The 17624-nt window shown below is 60.5% G+C and overlaps 1 protein-coding gene across 2 annotated transcripts in view; it reads left to right on the top strand.

Annotated features, from left to right (window-relative positions):
- The window catches only part of CACNA1G (calcium voltage-gated channel subunit alpha1 G), a 107653-nt gene continuing 93721 nt past the window's right edge, over positions 3693-17624 (top strand). For both annotated transcript variants that reach the window (XM_021414948.1, XM_021414949.1), the window contains exon 1: positions 3693-3979. In XM_021414948.1, coding sequence (XP_021270623.1) covers positions 3738-3979 — 242 coding nt within the window. In that variant the 5' untranslated portion in view covers positions 3693-3737. The remainder of the gene's footprint in view (positions 3980-17624) is intronic.

The raw sequence follows: 17624 nt of genomic DNA, 5'->3' as shown, positions 1-17624 counted from the left end.
CTCCTATGGCCTCCTATGGCCTCCTATGGCCTCCTATGGCCTCCTATGGCCTCCTATGGCCTCCTATGGCCTCCTATGGCCTCCTATGGCCTCCTGTTGGGTAATTGCTGCTCCCAGCCCTTCTGGGGCAGCTCCCAGCTCTGGGGTTTGGGGCGCAGTGGGGTGGGGAGTGCAGGGCTCACAGTGGAGGCTGATCCGGGGTGGAATTTGCACTTTCTCTGTTCTGAGGTGTGAGAGGAGCTTTGTGGCTCGGTGTGATTCAGACCTGAGCCAGATGCCAGTGCGGGTTCAATCCACCCAGAACTGATAGAAATATTAGCCCCTCTTATTAAAATCACCCGCAGCTACTGCAGCTATCTGTCAGCAGCCAAGCAAACAGTGACGCGTCTTTGCAGGCTGGAGCCTCTCTGCTGGGGCTGTCTTCAATCCGCCTCCTGCTAAAACAGTTGCAGATGTCAGCTGCTCCCATTCCAGCTCCGCACAGCTCCTGTGTGGCTGACTGCGGGTCCTGTTACCGGACCGCAGCCAGCTGCGCTGAGGTTGCTCCTCTGAAGCACCCATTGACGCGGAGCATTGCTCATGGCACTTTTCCTAGAAGCACCCATGAAATGTGGTGGGTTCCCCTGGAGCAGCAGAGGGAGGGCTGGGCCAGGCTGGGGGCCGCAGTCTCCTCTTCTTCTTGCGATGGGGTGCGCAACCCCTGTCCCCGCGGGCGCTATGCTGGAGGATGTGGGGACGTGGCCTTTCCAGCATAAGGTTGGAAAAGTCCTCCAGGATCATCCAGTCCAACCCCAGCCACCCCCCCTGTTCCGCTAACCGCATCCCCCATTCTGCTCTCAGGCTGTTGGCAGCGCAGCTGGTACTGACCCCGCAGCCCTAAGGCGGCCACCGCCCGTCCCCGCCTCACCCCATCGCTCTCCCCTGTGCTATCTTTGGCATAATTAGGAGGCCAGGGCTGCGCGTGCAAGGGGAATGTGACCTCAATAGTTTCTTAGGCTGTACTGAAATTTCTTCTCATTTACATCCCAAGTCCCTCAGCGTGCACCCCTGCTCGCCGCAATCGCTTTTGCTGCTCTCCATGATCCTGGCCGGGCCGGAGCCACGCACCCTCTCCCTGCTCACTCCTCTCCTGGTTCGCCATGGCAGGGTGTGAGCGGTGCCTGGGTGATGCTCAGGGATGGGGCAGGACCCTGCCCTGGCTGTGGGCAATGGCTTTGTCGGGCTTGTGTTTGTAGGCATCGCCCTATGGAAGTAGGGCATGGAGACAGCACTGAGCAATGCCGTCCTTTCTCCAGTTGCAGCACACAGCTGCCCAAACCCTGCTGGGCTGCTGCTGCCTTCCTCCTCCCAATGCTCAGATGTTGCCTTTCAAACAGAGAGGATACGTGGCTCCACGGAGCCGTTCTTCTTCCGCCCGCGCTGGAAGGAGAGTGCTCTTCAAGGCAGGGAGGTGCATGTGGTTGCTCGTGTGTGATGCTGGGTCCCTTTATAGGGCAGGTACCTCCTAAAGCAAAGTGCTTCCAATTCTCATGACGAGCATAATTCTTGAAAATGTATGCAATAAACAAAATGAGCCAAATGTAATTAAAACGGAGACGGCATATAATCTGGTAACCCACTTACAGGCTCAAAGCTTCGGCTTTTAAAATAAAATGTTTGCTCCCAATCCATTTAAATAAACAGAACGACACACAAAGGCCATCTGTACATTGTCGGGTTACAAAGAGAGTGGGATCAGAAGCAGCTGTGCCGGGCCAGACACGTGGGGCGAGGAGATTGTTTGATCTGAGGCTGCACCTTGCAATGCGAATGTGAGCGCTGCGTGTATGGCTGCGGGCTGCGCTCAGCAGGGGCAGTGCCACCTCATCCCCGACTCAGAAACATGGGATTGATGGAGCCCTCGCCACCCGTGCCTGGGTGACATGCACGCCGTGTGCCTGTTGTGACCATGTGCCCTGAGCTTGCAGGGGGCTGCCTTGGTGGTGCACAGGGCTGCAGGGTTTGCATTCCCCCCCCCCCCCCCCCCCCCCCCCCCCCTGGGCACCATCTCACAGTTCTGCAGCATAATTCTGGCTAGCCCTGACGCTGTGCCAACAAACATGTCATTTGTCTGGGGCTGGACAGCACGGGCTGTGAATCCAAGATCGAGTGTGCTGCTGGGCCAGCGGGACCCGGACCAGAGGGGCATGTGGGGTGAGATGAGCACTGTCCCTCTGCTCCCATTACAGGCTGCGTGGGGCTGGTTGGAGCTGCTGATGAGGGGGTGCTCATGCAGGTGTGATGTTGGGGAAAGTGACCCCGGGCACTAAAGGAAGAGGGGTGAAAAACTCTGTTTTTAAAGATTCGGGATGCCTTAAGCACTGAGAGCCCTGGCCCAGCCTGGGGAGACGCAGGCATTCGGAGCCATTGGCGCAGCCCCTCGCGGGATGGATGCTCGCGGCGCGGTCCTCGCCGTCGGGGCCGGCTCTCATCGCACCGGCAGAGGGAGCTCCGGGCGCGTCCTCGGCGCGGGGCTCTGGGGGGGCTCCGCTTCTCCCGGGGTGCGGCTCCCCTCGCTCTGCGCCCGGGGCGGTGCCCGTCGGAGCGGCGCTGCCCCAGCGCGGGGCTCCGTGCTCGGGCCGGGGGGGTCATGAGGATGTGCGTGTGTGCGCCGGGGCTTGGGGTGCGCGGGGGCACACACCCCACCCCCGAGCCCATCCCGGTGGCACGGTATGGGGATGTGCACGGTTTGGGGATAGTGCAGGATACGGAGCGGAGAAAGCGGAGAGAGGCCCGGGGCCGTGCAGCGGGGTGGGGGTGCCCGGAGCCGAGCTGCGGCTGCGGGAGGGCGGGGACCCTCCCGGAGATACCGGGGCTGTGCGCTCCTCAGAGCGGCTCCTGCCGCCCTCGGCCCCTGCCGCCTCCTCTGCCCTCTCACGGAGCGGGGAGGGGCGGCGACGCGATCTCCCCGTGCCCCGCATCCTCCCCCCTGCCGCTTACCGCCTTCCCCTCTCCCGGCGCTGCAGCGGGTCCCGCCGGGCTCTGCCTCCGTGTAACGCAGCGCGAGACACCGCCCTGTCCTCCAGCGTTCTGCACTCCCGACCCCAGCCCCCTCCCAGGGGAGTATCACCTCCCGACCCCCCCCCCCACACCGGGCCGGTGCGCCCCGTCCAGCCGCGCCGGGGGAGCGAGCTGCCCGTCCAGCTGTGCCACCCTGACGGACACGCGCAGCGACCAATGGGGAGGCGCGGAGGGGCCGGGGGCGAGCTCCTATTGGCCGCGGGAGGAGGAGGAGCCGGGACTTGAAGTTGGAGTGAGGGATCCAGCTGTGCGGAGCGCTCGGCTCGGCGCGGCCGCCCGCGGGAGCATCCTCCGGCGGCAGCAGCCCCGGCCCCGGGCAGATGGTGGGGCGCGGAGGGGGCAGGCGCAGCCCCTAAGGCGGCCCGCCCCGAGGCTCGGGGGCAGCACCGGGAGCGGTGGGGGGCCGCCTCTCCGCCGCCCGCCCGGCTCGGGCCCCCCGGAGGCACGGCGAGGAGGAGCTACGGAGCCCGCAGCCGGCAGGGCAGGCCGAGGGGGGCGGCCCGGCCCCGGGCCCGGCGGGGGGCGAGGCAGCGGCTCGCCCGGCCATGCAGCCCCGCCGCTGAAGCCGCCCCGGCGCAGCCCCCAGCCCCCCGGCCCCGCTATGGCCGCGCCTCTCTAGACGCCCCCCCGGCTCGCCCCGCGTTGCCCCGGCCCCTCCCGGGGCCGCCCGCCGGAGGATGGACGAGGATGGACAGCGAGCGGCCGAAGAGGAGCCGGAGCCGGGAAGAGCCAAGACTTTCATCCGCCTTAACGACCTGTCCGGGGCCGGAGGCCGCCCGGGGCCGGGGGAGCGAGAGGTCGGCAGCGGCGATTCGGAGGCGGAGGCGCTGCCTTACCCGGCGTTGGCCCCCGTCGTCTTCTTCTACCTGAGCCAGGAGAGCCGGCCCCGGAGCTGGTGCCTCCGCCTGGTCTGTAACCCGTATCCTTTGCAGGTGCGGCGGCGAGGTAAGAGTGTGGCTCCCCAGGGCCCCGGGAGCGGCTGGGGAAGGGGCTGCTCTTCGAGGGGACCCTTCCCCGCTGCCCGGCCGCGAAGTTTGCCGGGGTCGGGGCTCCCCGCCCCGCGCGACCCCCGGGCACGGGAAGCCGGGCTGCAGCCTTCCTCCCCCTCCTCATCCGTTCCCCCGAGGGGCCCTGACCGCAGCGCCCCTCCTTGCAGGACCCTCCTTCCTCCCTGACCCCGTTTCTCTCCCATTTCGGGCTCTCCGCCGCCCTCCCCGAGGGTTTTAAGGAATCTGAGGGGGGGGGGGGGGTGGTTGTTCAGGAGGTTGGTTTGCTGCTCGGCTCCGTGGTCCCTAAATAATTCACGTTGCTCCGGGCGGGGTCCGCAGTCCCACCGCGGCTGGGGTGTGCTCGCAGCGCGGGGGCTCTGGGCAGGGCAGGCAGCGAGGTACCCCCGGGTGCACGGGGGCCGGGGCTGCTGCTTGCTGCAGCCCCACGAAGGCATCCAGTCTCCTTCCCAGCTCTGTTTGCTCCGTGCAGGCTGTGCCTGAGCTGCTGTAGCCAACTTTAAGCTTTCAAAAACGGGAAGAGGGGAGAAAAAAAATAAGACAGCAGAAAAACCACTTCTTGCCGCGGTCTCGGTGCCTGTAAAGCCGCCCTTGGAGCCGAGTTGCAGCCGGCGCACACTTTGTAGCAGCGCGAGTGTTTTACCGTCCCCGAACTCCGGCTGCGTTCATCATCTGCAGAAACAAAAAGCTGAGATAAAACAAAGCGGCTTCTGGCAGGGATGGTGCATGGGAGCAGCCTCTGCCCGGTGGATGAGAACTTCCTGGGGCCGTGTGGATGGGCAGAAACCCCACATCTGGAGCAGGAAAGGCCTGGGCAGCGGGCGGACAAGTTATATGGCACAGAGGGCCCCAGCGTACGTCTTGTGCTCGTGGGAACTGCTGGCAGTTCCGTGGGGCTGAGCTCGGAACCAGTGGTGAGGGGCTGGAGTTGTGACATAGCTGCACTTGGGCTTCAGCAATAACTCATCTGCTAAGCGGGTCGCCTGCCTCCACAGAATGTCCCCGCGAGGGGAAAAACAAGATTCTCTTCCCAGTCGTGAATGCTCCCTGCGGTTTCCCCCAGATCTCTTTCACACCTGCAAAGCAATTCAGAGCTGCGCTGATTTCAGCACCTCAGGAAATCTCGAAACTTTGCGAAGCATTCTTCTCTGGGAAGGAATAGCACCGGCAGGCTGCGGGGCTGTGCCTTCTCCTTGCCTCCTATGACTAATAGTGTTTATGGCAACTGATTTAAATATGTTTCCAAACTCTCCCTTTTCTCCCTCCCCTCCTAATGGTGTTGTTTGGAAGCAGGTGTTAACACCTGCGTGGTTTTAGTTGGCTTTGTGGAACCCCTCCCCCCCCCCACGCTGCTGTCAGGGCTGGGTGCAGGCTCCGTGCCCCACGGGGTTGCTGGCTCCATGTGCAGAGGGAGGGGGCACTGGGTGGTGGGATGCCCGCATCCTGTCCCTCGTTGTGTGGCTGAGGTGCAATGAAGCAGAGCAGAACCTTGCTCATCACTTTGGCTCTCTGCATCCCGAGCCCTTTGCTTGCTTATGTTTTTTTTTTTTTTTTTTTTACGTCTTTCTTCTTGTTGTGCTGGGTCAGAAAAGCGGCTCTTCTCGCACTGTCATCTTCTAGGAATCGTGCCTCGGTGCTAAAAACACGCAGTCGTGTCACTGGGAGGTCTTTGTTGCCACCAGCTGCTCTGGAGAGGAGTGACAGCGCTGGGGGTCATGTGGCTGCTCAACCCCTCCTGGCCCGCGGGGGCTGACAGCTGATGGAGGGGCTCTCGTTGGCTTCCTATGGGCTCTCGTCCTATTCACCTGTCCTTGGGTGAAGGCAGCTGGGGGCTCTCATGCTTGCACTTCCCGACGTCCCCTGGTGCCCCTCAGCCAGGCGATGGATGGTGTGGCCGTGTGGGTTCTGGCTTGGCGCAGCCCATGGTGCAGTTTGCTGTGCGCTAACCCGGCTGATGGATGTGGGGAGCGATGCTGGAGCTGCCCCTGCCCCCACAGCCCCCTCGCTGCCCCTATGTCCCCGGGCTTCCCGCATCCCCATGCACCGGGAGCCAGTGGGACGCTGCTCCTGTCCCCAGCAGGGACAGGGCGGTGGCTGATGGGCTGTGTTGAACTTTTCCACCCTGTTTCAATGTGGAGCATCCTCTGCCTGGACAGCTGCTTCTCCCTGGCTGATCAGGGGACCTGCGCTGAGCTCCCGTAGGGCAGGAAAGAGATTGTCAAGTTCTGATCCAGATGTCAGAACCCCCCAGAGCATCAAACCTTGACCTCACAGTCTCGCCCAGTCTGTTCCGTTGTGGTCTCGGACTGACAGCCTGGCCCCATGGAAGGGGATGGGGTGGATGTGTTGAGCAGTCACCAGGCTGCACTGCGGGCTCCGGGGCTGGGCAAGGGTGCTGCGGAGAAATGGAGCCTATGGGGGGTTGGGGAGGAAGCCGATTACTGGAGTTTCTCTTATAAAATGAAAGCACCGTGGGGGAGGGGAGGATGAAAGGCCTCAGCAGGGCCTGTGCCAGCCTGCTGCTGCGGGCAGAGGTGAGGCTGTTCCCTGGGGGCTGTGCCGTGATTTGAAGAGCGAGGATGGAGGAAGCGAGGAGGAGGATGCTGCTGCTCGGCGCGGGGTGTCCGTGTGCCCGATGCTCGCGGGGACGTGGGGATGTGCCCGGGCTGCGTGGGAGCCCCTGGCGCTCTGAGGGCTCAGCTGGAGCACGGAGATAACGGCCGTGTTGATCACAGGGCGTGCTGAGGCAGGGGCACGAGCGGCGGCCTTTGAAGTTCAGTGCGTTTGTGCAGCGCTTCACTTCTGGATCTAATGAACTGGAGTGCTTTGTTTTCGAGAGGTTCAAACAGAAAGAGACGTTTTGTTGGGATTGAGAAACCCACGGAGGGGTCAGAATTGCTTTGCTCCACCTGAGCCCGTGCTCAGCCCCAGCCCTGCCCACCCCCCGGGCACCGCTGCGCGGCCTCTGCTCGGGGTGGGCACAGGGAGCCCCCAACCAGCGCTCCTATGGGAGCGAAAGGGGCCGGGCCGGGACGTGCTGGGCTCGGTGGGGATCTCAGGGAAAAGCAGGACCCGTCGCCTTCTAGCAAGGGCAGGCCGAGCGTGGGTTTTATTATTGTGATTATTTTCCCTTTTATTCCCCCCTCCCAAGGGACAAATAGCACCGAGCCTCATCCCCGCCGCTCGGAGCCCTGTGGGATCGGGGCCGGCCGGGCGCGGGCAGCGCTCCCCGGGGAGCTCCTCTCGTTGCCGCTCCGAAGCGGAGCCGGGAGCTCCGATCCCAGCCCGGGGAACGCGCGCATCCCAGCGGGGATCTCTGGATCCATCCGGCGCCGCCGCTCCCCTCTCTCCACGTGCGTTTTTTAAGAAGATCCGTGGTCGAATTCCCCCTTCCAGGCGGTTGTGTCACATCTGGAAGTTTGTGTAGGAGTTTATCCAAGCGCTGGAGTATAGCGCAGCTTTTTCTCATTTAAAAATCATAGGCTGGCATTTCGAGCCGGGCTGGGGGGAGGGCTGGGGGGGCCGTCTGCCAAAAGGAGACTGGAGCGGAGGAACCGTAATGACTTCCAGAAGTTCTCTTTCTTTTTTTCTTTCTTTCCCTCCCTCCCTCTCGGCGCGCAGACAAAGGGCCGAGCCCGTGCTGTTATGTCATCCAGCGCGGGGTCCCGGCTTCCCCGCGGGACGGCTCCGCACCCCCCGGGGGCAATCCGCAAAGCGAGGAGCGCCGCGGACGCCTCCGGTTTTGCTGCCCCTGGGGCTGCGCGGGGCGGCTCCTGCGGGGGGCTGCTGAGCTCCGGGGAGCAGACCCCCCCCTCCTCGCCCCCCCCTCCACCCCTGCTGCCGGGTCCCCTCCCGTCCCGGTGACATCCCTGAGCCGTCGGGTGGTGCTCCCTGCCCTGTTTGGCGGCGTGGGGTGGCTGGAGCCGCTCTACAAATGCCCGGGGTTTTATGATGCGTAGGAAATGCTCTGCTCTCTTCTCCCCCCACGCCCCCTGCAGATGTTTTGGCACCGTGCTGAAAAATACTTCTCTATTATTTTTGCTTTAAACGTCGCTTCGCTCTTTTTTTTTTTCCTTACAGAGGAAATCAGGTTTGGGATCTCCTGGGGTTCTCCAACCCAGGTCTCTCTTAGCTCTCCATTTTCATACCCTCTGTTTTGCTGGGAGGGAGAGAAAACTTCTCCCCGCAGCCTCCCCGTGGCTTTTTCTCTCGGATTGTGCCGTCACTTTCCCCTTCGGAGCCCTCAGCTCCGCTGCCCCATGCACGGGGTTCAGGGCAGTCACGCTGCGGCCGGGCTGGAGGGCCAGGAAGCCTCACTGCGGGTTGAATTTCCACTTTATTAGGAGGGCTGAGTGTTTCTGGGCTTGTTACGAGGCCAGGCTGTGGCTTTTCCTCCCCTGGCGGTGGCTGTGGTGCTCCTTGGCTTTCCGCTCGGCAACCTAGATGTGAAATTTTCCCTTTGCCTGGTAATGCACGCGGAGGTTTCCCCCAACCTGGGCTGGCTGCGCACGGAGCTGCGGCCTCGCAGCCAGGAACGGCCTGGCACTAAGGAAAAAAAGAGGAGGAAATTCTCATGGTTTTATATAACCGAGTGAGTAACAATTGAGCGTGCTTTGGGATGCTTTCACATCTGCTTCCTACCAAAGCCTGAGCAAAGAGGCTTGAAGCAGATGGAAAAAAGCACATTTTTCAGACGAGATATTTGCTGGGAGAAAGTTTTGAGCTGGCTCCTTGCTGTTTGCAGCGCGATGGTCTGTGCAGTGCCAGGAGCAGCACCACGTCCCTGTGCTGGGCCGTGCACATCGAACCACGGAGCTGTCTGGGCTGGAAGGGACCCTTAAAGGCTGCCTGCCCCCCCTCCCTGCCATAAGCAGGAATGCTCCAGCTCCATCAGGTGCTCATATGTGTGCGAATGGCGTGGAGGCGTTGGGACTAACCCTCCACATGTGGATGGGAATGGGCTGTGGGCTCAGCTCTGCCATGGGTGTGGGCTGGGGCTGAGCGCTCAGCACGCATCCTGCTGGAGGTGCTGGCCCTGGGGCTGCATTTGTGGCTCGTGCCCTGCTCCATTGGGGTGTGCAGCGGGTGCAGGAAAAGCCCAACCCAGTGCTGAAGCCTCAGGAGCAGGTGATGGCAGAGAGCTGGGAGCTGGGCAAAGATGAACTCATAAAGAAAAGGGGATTTATTTGCTGTAATCCGGGCTCTAGCCTCACACTCACAGGGTTCCTATAGCAAGGCATCCTATCTGTCTGTCGCTGGGTCTGTTCCAAGAGATTTCCCCTGGCAAATCCTCCCCACCCACCTTGGGATGCCCCCAGTGTGCCCAGGGCTGGGAGGGGGCTTTGTGCCTGCAGGTTCGCAGGGTTTGGGGCCGAGCTGGGTCGGGTTGATGCTCTTTGTGCGTGGTACCAACTACCTCTGCTGCTACCGGGGCATCAGTGGCTGCGGCAGCCCAGAGCAGCAGTGCCCAGATGCTGTACAGGACTCGTTAATGATTTGTTAATTCAATTAGAACATGATCGTTAACCCCTCGTGAGGATGAAGCTCCCTCCTGCCGGGCAGGGCTCGCCCCCACGCCCGACTCTGTGTGCCAAAACATTGATTTTGTGTTGAGCTGACAGCCATGCTATGCAAACAGAGATGTTAATTGGGAGCAAGGCTCATTTTTAGCTCTGGGGTGAGACCGGGCCGCGGCACTCCTGGGGGCTCCTACCCAACCCGGGGCTGCAGGAAGGAGACGTTCCCTTTGCTGAGCCCTGGGGGAGGCTCTTGGACACGTTGGATGCGCAGCGCTTTAAGGACCCTCCACTTTAAGGACCCTCCACCCCAGCATTGTCTGCTCACAGCACAGGGACCCGTGTCTGCCGGGTGGGTGCAGGCTGCTTGCGTTTGGGATCTGTCCTGTGTGTGCAGCCTGGCTGCAGCGCTGCTGCCTTCACTGGAGAGCAGAGCGCCCCGTAAGGATGATGGATAACGGGGCCTCGTGCGCTGCTGGATTAATGCTTATTTGGGCAGACAGGGAGGAGAGGAATTAGATTAATATCTGACTTGTGGCTGCTACTGTATGTGGCTATTGACTGATCTGGCTTTGGAGGAACATAAATATGTCTCAGGACATACTCCTGAGGCCACCGTCACTGGGGTCACGACGCAGGTCTGCCTCGCTGGGGTCAGAAATCTGAATTCCTCTGACCCGGGACCCAGACGTGCGGAGCTGTGGATGTGATTGCTCTTCACTGTGAGTGTGCGGCATAAATCCCGGGGGGCTGTGCCTCGTGTACGTGTGCCTCGTGTACATCCCAGGGTTGTTTGCGATCCCATGGTCGCGCGGTGCTGCCGATGGGTCCCGCTCAGTGCCCCGCTGCTGGAGCCCTTCCCAGGGGGAAAATGCCATGGTTTGGCGGCAGTGGGGCCACAGCTCATTGTCACATCTCCTGGGAGTGGCACTGGGATGACCCCGAGCTGGTGAGCCCCGTCCTGCCCCCGGTCTGTGTCCCGGTAGCTGCCTGTGCCACCCCGACCTCTTTGTGATAGCGGGATGCTCCAAAAGCACCGCAGTGTCCCCTCCCCAACGTCCCCTCCTTTTGCCTCCCCTGCCCCTCAGTTCTCCACCTTGGGGTTTTGCCATTGCCTCGGCACCCTGTCGGGGGCAGGATGGAGCCTGGGGGCTGTGTGTGCGACGAATCTATTCAAGGAGTTGTGATCTCTTCGTTTTGCAGTTCAGCTGGAAAGATCTCGTTTCCAAATACACCCACACACAGCACAGCGCGGGGAAGCGGCGGCGGAGCCGCCGGGGGGATGGGGCGGCACTGGGGGGGCAGCGGGGCGGGCAGGGCTCGGTGCCAGGCGCTGGGGGCTTCCCCTGCTTTTGGTGAATCCCGTACAGAGCGCTCCGCAGCCTCTTTGGGGCCAGGAGGCAGCACCCCGCGTGCTGAAGCTGCATCTCGAGGTCACGGCAGTGTCGGGCTGCACCCACGGGGGGCAGCTGCTTTGCTGCTGAGCAGAGGGGAGCACCCGTGAGGAGGGGGTCCCGCGGCAAAGCCCTTGCACTGAGCGGGAGGAATCAAAGCCAAGCCCAGGAGTGACCCGGGGGAGGGCGAGGCAGGCTTGAAGCTTTGTGGTACTGAACGAATGCAAAGACACAGAAAGGTGCCGTGAAATTCCTCTTCCGATGGCCTTCAAGCCCAAGCCAGCTTCCAGGGTGCATGCTGTGGGGCGGGAGGGATGCTCTCGGTGGGCGGCGTGGGGGCCTTCCTGCTGCCATCATCTCGGGGTCCGTGTCCCCCAGCTGCGGGCTGTGCGGGCAGTGTCCCGTGGGGTGGTGGCAGCGCTCACCCTGCGCTCGTGCCGCCGCGTGCTGCGTCCTCCCACTGAGATTGCTGCGTGATTTTTTCCATCCCTCCGCAGAGGCTGAGCTCATGCAGCAATATTCCCCGAGCCAACGCCGCTCCTTTTGGAAGTCCCTCGGTTTGGTCTTCCTCAAAGTTTATCTCTCAGCCACCACCAGACACAACACCCCTTGGCACCGGCGGCTCTCCCTTAGCGCTGCGCTTATCCCCTAAAATCTGCAGGCCCATCTGCGGGGCTCACCCCTTCCTGGTGCTGGTGCCAAATTGTGGGAGAAGGGGATCTGGTGGCACCGCGGTGCCGGCCCCGGGGCGATGCCGGAGCCGTGAGCTGTCGGCGCTGCGGTCAGAGCGGAACTCGGGTCAGGAGGGAGCGTGGAGGATGTGGCCGCTGGGTTAACACGGTCCCAAAACCACCTCGTGGTGTCGGTGGTTGGGTTTTGCTGTGTTTATTTTACTGTTTTTCCATTGCCCGCTGCTGGCTGCGCCGGACGAGAGGTGAAGTTTGTGGTAGAAACAGTGGAGGTTCCGGGAAATATTTTGCCTCGCTCGTGTTGTTGGGTTTGGTGTTGTTCCTCTGGCAGCGGATGAAGGCAGCGCGATGCGGCCGCTTGGCGCTGGGCTGCAGTTCCCTGCTGGCCAACAGGGAGAGCAACACGGAGCCTCTGCCGGCCTCGTTCCAACCTTTCTGCTTTTTTCTCCCCGTTTTCTCCAAGCCAGGACCTTGCCCTTCCCAGGCAGAGCGCACATCTGCAGCCCTCCCCAGGCGGGGGCTATGGGGGGTTGCCTTTTCCATTGGTTTTTATGTCTCCCCACTTCCCAGGTAGTTCCTGGTGCCCGCTGCTGAGTGCAGGGCAGAGGCAAAGCTGTGAACCGATGCTCGTGGCCTCCTGTGTGTTCTCTCTGATTAAAATCTTAAATTCTTCCGTTTTTGACAAGATTTGGGTTTTCTGTGCTGAGCCAGGGAGTCTCTATGGCAACAGCTAAAGGCAACTTTTATCCCTAACCCATTCCGCTTCGCAGAGGGATGGGTGCACACGTGAGCACACACTGACAGCTGCCTGGACAGCTCCGGGATCTGGGGTGGGGAGCAGGAAGGGCTGGCACCGCTCACAGCGCGGTGAGAAATGGAGCTGGCTCTGTGAAGCCGAGGGACGGGGCCGGCGCGGCCCCTCCGCATCAGCGGTGTCTGAGTGCAGGACTGAGCCGTGTCACATCCATCCCATGTCTGTCCATCCCCTGTCCGTCCATCCATCCCAAGGCCGTGGTGGGGTTCCCCACTCGGGTTCTCTGCACCCGGAGGCGTTTGGAGGCGCTCTCTGATGGTGGCAGTGTTTGGAGACGCAATTAAATCCTCAGCCTCTGAGGAAAAGCCTTGCAGAATGCAGTAGGAAGGAAGCCAGCTGGACTAGGTGGAAACCTCATAGGTTTTTGGAGTAATTTTTAGAATCTTATGCTGTAGGTCTTTCTAGAAAGATACTATACCACTTAATAATGTGTTATATTCCTATATATTATATTAAAGTTGCGCTATAGTATTGTGTAGGAGGAATCTAATTTTCCCCTACAGGATAATATACCTTTCTATAGGTTTTCGGTTGTGGGGATTTTTTTTTTGTCCAATGAAGTTAAATAAAAAAATTATATCCTTCCTAGAAAGCCTACCAAGATGATGAGAAAATAATACCTTTAATTTATTTAATAAAGCATAGAAGTATTTTGCACGGGGGCTTATGCAGCCGCATAAAAACCTCAACGTGAGCTGCTGGGAAGTGGTTTGGGATCAGCGGGGTCAGGCTGATGGTTTGTAGCCGGGAACAAGGTCCCCAGCAGCAGATGGCCTGACCCCATTGCACTGTAGGGCTGAGGGTCCTGGATGGGGCTGCTGAGGTTTATAATGTGACGCACAGATCCCTGTTGCTGGGATGCTCTGCTCAAGTAGGACTGGGGGATGCGCTGAGCAGCGTGTGGCTGCGTGCCCCCATCTCAGCTCAGAGCCACCCGTCACCGTGACCTTGTGGTCCTGGGGACCTCAGTGGCATCCGAGAGAGAAGGGGGAAGCCGGTGGTCCTCGGAGGTCCCCGGAGGACGAACGCCTTTTAAGAGCCATGGCAACCAATCAGCCCTGCGTGGTGACATCCCCGCCATCTCCATGGCGACGGACCGAACATCACATAGCAACATGTGCCTCCCGTACCCATGGAAACGGGCCGGGTGGGTTTTTAGCATCACTGCGTTAAATCTCTGCTCTGGGTTTATCCCGAGGTGACCCCGCCAGGGGCTGCAGGGCCGGGAGCAGGAATTGGGATGGCGAGGAGCTCCCAGGGCACAGGGCTGGACTGGGGGCTGGGGGAGATGCCTGATGGTTTGTCACGAGCGCTGCAGGCTCTGGGGAAGTGAATCAAATTGATAATCTGATGGGCTTGGTGGTGCCCTCCTGGTCGGCGGGGCTGGTGGTCCCAGTGTGGGGTGGGATGGGGTTGTGGGACTGAATGATGGGGCCCCATCAAGGTGGACATCAAGGCACGTGCATGTACTGGGTGCAGTGCTGGCACCAGATGGTTTCAGACGTATCCTTTTCCCAAGATTTTGCACTAACACGCTGAGAGTTGTAGGGATTCATTCATTTGCAGATGCTGCAGGGTTTCCTGCCGACGCGCTCAGCCCTCCTTTGCCCGTTGGTGCAGACCTGTCATGGCAACCACACTGCCCCGGTGCTTGGGAGTAGCTGCTTTCTGTAAACTGCTGCAAATGAACGTGGGTGCTGTGAGAAGGTTGGCAGTTTTTTTTGTTTTAAAGGCTGTAAACTGAGCTAGTCATGGTTTTTTGGGGTGAACTTTCAGGCTAAGCATTTGTCTTCCATCTTTCCCCACCTGGCTGGTGGGGACCCTCAGTGGTGCCTAGGTCTCGCTGGCTTTGTGCAGGGCCTGGGCTCGTGTGCTGTCCAGTGGAACTCTCTGACCCCAGAGCACTCTATCCATGCTTGTCTGTGCTGTGGGGATTTCTGCCGGCCCCGACAATTAAAGGAATTGGATTTTTGTGCATTTTTGCATCCTTTAAATGTTGGATACCTCTGGATAACTTGCCCTGGGTGTTGCGGTCCCTGTCTCTGGTGCTGCCTTCCACCCCTCCCTGGCGCACGATGCAGCTGGCACATTGGTCCTTTACATGTGGCTTATCCATGGCTGGCACTGGTTGTCCGTGGTGGAGAACCAACCTGCAGTGCAGGGCGGCTTTGCTCTTCCTGTGCTGCCTGGGATCTTCCAAAGCCCAAATGCCCCAAATCTCCCCATCTCTGACCTGATGAATCAGCTTCCAAATTCCAGCATGTTTTTGGCATGGAGCTGAAAATCCTAGGGCTCCGTTTACCAAGCCTGTAGAAAAATGAAGGCAGGTGGGTAGGAGTCAGTGCAGGGCTTCTCATCGCGGCGCTGCTTCGGGGGGATTCACCCCATGGGGTCTGCGGGAGCTGGGCAGAGTGGGGCTGAGGTCGGGGTCACCCAGCACTGTAGGGCTCAGGGAGAGCAGAGCCAGCGTTGGCCACAGTGAGGGCTGCAGCCAGCTCAGCTTAACTCAGCATGAAATCCTGGCCACCGTCTCCTGGGCTTTGGCTTGGGATGCCATGGGTGGGAAATCACTGGAAGGAAATAATGAGAATTAGAGTGACTTGAAGGGCTGCTGTGCACCAGGCTGGGGTGAGGTGAGGGACAGCCCTGGGAAGACGATGTGACCCCATCAGCAGGACCCGCTCAGGGCGTGCGCTGGGTGCTGGCGGTCCGCTCCACGCACCTCCTGCTGTAGTGTCCTTCTTTCCCCCTTTTATTTGGAAGAATGTTCGTTAAGGCTGTAGAGAGCCTTGCTATAAATTGGATACAAATGTACAGTTAACGCTGCCTCTCCCCAAAGCCGATGGAGGTTTTCTGTTATTTAAACGAACAGAGCCAAGGGTAAAGATCCAGGGGAAAAAAAAAAAAGGAGGAAAAAAGGAAAAGTGGCGCTAATTGAGGTTGTTGTTTGAACAGTGAAGACCAATTAATGCTCCCGAATCAATAGGGCTGCGTGACTGAACTAATCCATCCCCGCCGAGGGATCGGAGCACGGAGCCGCCATGCTGTGCTTGGAGCCCGCCCAGGGCGAGCGGCGGCTGCGCTGGGGGCTGTGGTGTTGGCTGAGGTTTTGGTGTTTGCACCCCCAAGGGCTGCTCGGGGCCAAACCCCCAAGGTTTGGCTGCTTCCAAACCTCAGGGCAGCGAGCAGCCCTGTGCTGGAATCTGGCTGTGAGAGTGTTACTGGGGCGATGACTCTGCCAGTGCCCTGTGCTGGCACCCAACACGTTGTGCTTTTCCTTTGTTGTGCTTCCAAGTGGATGCAAGTGGGCAGAAGAGATTATGGCGTTAGCAGTGAACCCCCTGGGGAAGGGCTGCTCGCTCGGTTCTCAGCTGCACCCTCTGCTCTGCAGCAGCGCCCGTGGGTGCCCCATCCCAGGCAGCCTGCAGCCTGAGTGGGCACTGGAGACCAAGGTGGGGAGGAGGGGAGAGCCGTCATGGTTATTACATGTTTTTTGCATACAACTGGTGCAGTACTTGCTGGCGTTGCTGGGTATAATGCGGAGATGATCCCTGCCCTGGGCTGCTTGCATCTCGACTTACACCATCCCGAAGAGCAGAGCTCTGGCCCCGCCTCGCTGCTTTCCAGGTTAGGAATCCAGGACGTTGCCGGCTGCGCTGGAGGAAGGTGGGGACAGGTGGCAAAACCTGCGGGGCTGGGAGGTTATTTCTGGCCAGGATCGGTGCCGCACTCGCTGCCTCCTTCCCACCTCCCACGGTCCCAGTGCAGCTGGGGTTAGGAGCCGGCACCCGCCCCAGGGCTGCATGCTACCGTGGGGGGGTATTTTGCTTAGAAAACGGCCAGAAGCATTGGGGAGCTGTCGCCGGCAGCGTGGGGTTGTATTGACACATCCTCTTTTCTCAGCACCGATGCTCTCCACACTGCCCATCACCTCCCAGCGAGGACTTGGGCGCAATGTCCCCATGGCGTGGGGCTGGAGCTGGGGGCTGGCACGGGGCGGGCTGAGGGGCTGCAGGGGTGTGTAGTTGTGGGGAGTGGAGATTAAGCACCGTCACTGCGCGTCGCGGCCCCGCTCAGCCCCCAGCAGCCGCAGCACGGCCCCGGCCTCCTGCAAACTGAGCCCCGGCGGCACGGCCAAGAGCGACCCTGAGCAGCGGGGCTGCAGGTCTCGCACAGCTCCATGAAGGCTCCTTCCCTTGCTGCTCTGTGGCTGCTCGCTTCTTCAAGGGGGCTGGCGTGCAGGGCTTGCTTTTAAATGAGGGCTGCTGAGCAGATAATGGGGCTGGGGCTGCTGCGTGCTGTGCTCATGTGGGATTTTGGGGTGGTTTTGGGATGCTGGGTCAGTTTGGGTTGGGGATCTTGCAGAGCATCACCACTGCCCTTAGTCAGAACAGGACTGCCCCAGTGCTGCTGATAGCATGCGGGTTACTGCTGGGAGGAGGAAAAAGCTGAAATGTTTATATTGGAGAGACATGAGGAGCAATGGGAGGGAGCCAGCAAGGAGGGTGGGGGGAAGCAGCGTGTCATGCCGATGGGTTCCTGCATCTGCATGATGCTGGGACCCCAGGGCTGGCAGGTCCCTTCTGCCCAAACCCTTCTGTTAATTGATAATGTCAGCATGGGCTCAGCATAGCTGCTGGGAGACCCAGGAGGTTTTGGCCTTCCTGGGGGTGAAATGTGGGGCTGGAGTGGGGAGCCGTGCTGGAGGCATCTCCTGGTGCCTGCATGCATCCCATGAGCCCTGTGTCCCCGTGGGGAGGGGGAGGCATGTGATGGGGACCGCCACCCAGGGGGCTGCCAGCCCCACTCTGCCACCACCCTGCGTCCTAGGGGCTTGGGGTCTGCAGGGATCCATCAGTGCCCTGTGAGGTGTGGGGTCCCGGGGGGTCAGAAGCCCCAAGGACCCATCCTGCATCAGCGTCCCCATCTGCAGCGTGGGTGTTGCAGGGAAGCACATCGTCCCCAAACACTGATGTGACATGAGGATTGGCAACAGGCAACTCTCTGCCTTCAGTCCCACCGCTTGTGACCTTCCTGTTGCTCCCACAATTTTGTATTCTCCTTTTTAAAATATTTATGTATCTCTATAACTTTATCTTGGCAGCTGCTGTTCCACAGCACCTGCTATTTCCCCAGGCGGGGTT

Source organism: Numida meleagris, chromosome 17, assembly GCF_002078875.1.
Source record: "Numida meleagris isolate 19003 breed g44 Domestic line chromosome 17, NumMel1.0, whole genome shotgun sequence".
Lineage (NCBI taxonomy): Eukaryota > Metazoa > Chordata > Aves > Galliformes > Numididae > Numida > Numida meleagris.
The sequence above is the reverse complement of the archived record's forward strand: the minus strand, read 5'-3'. Positions and strand labels throughout refer to the sequence as shown.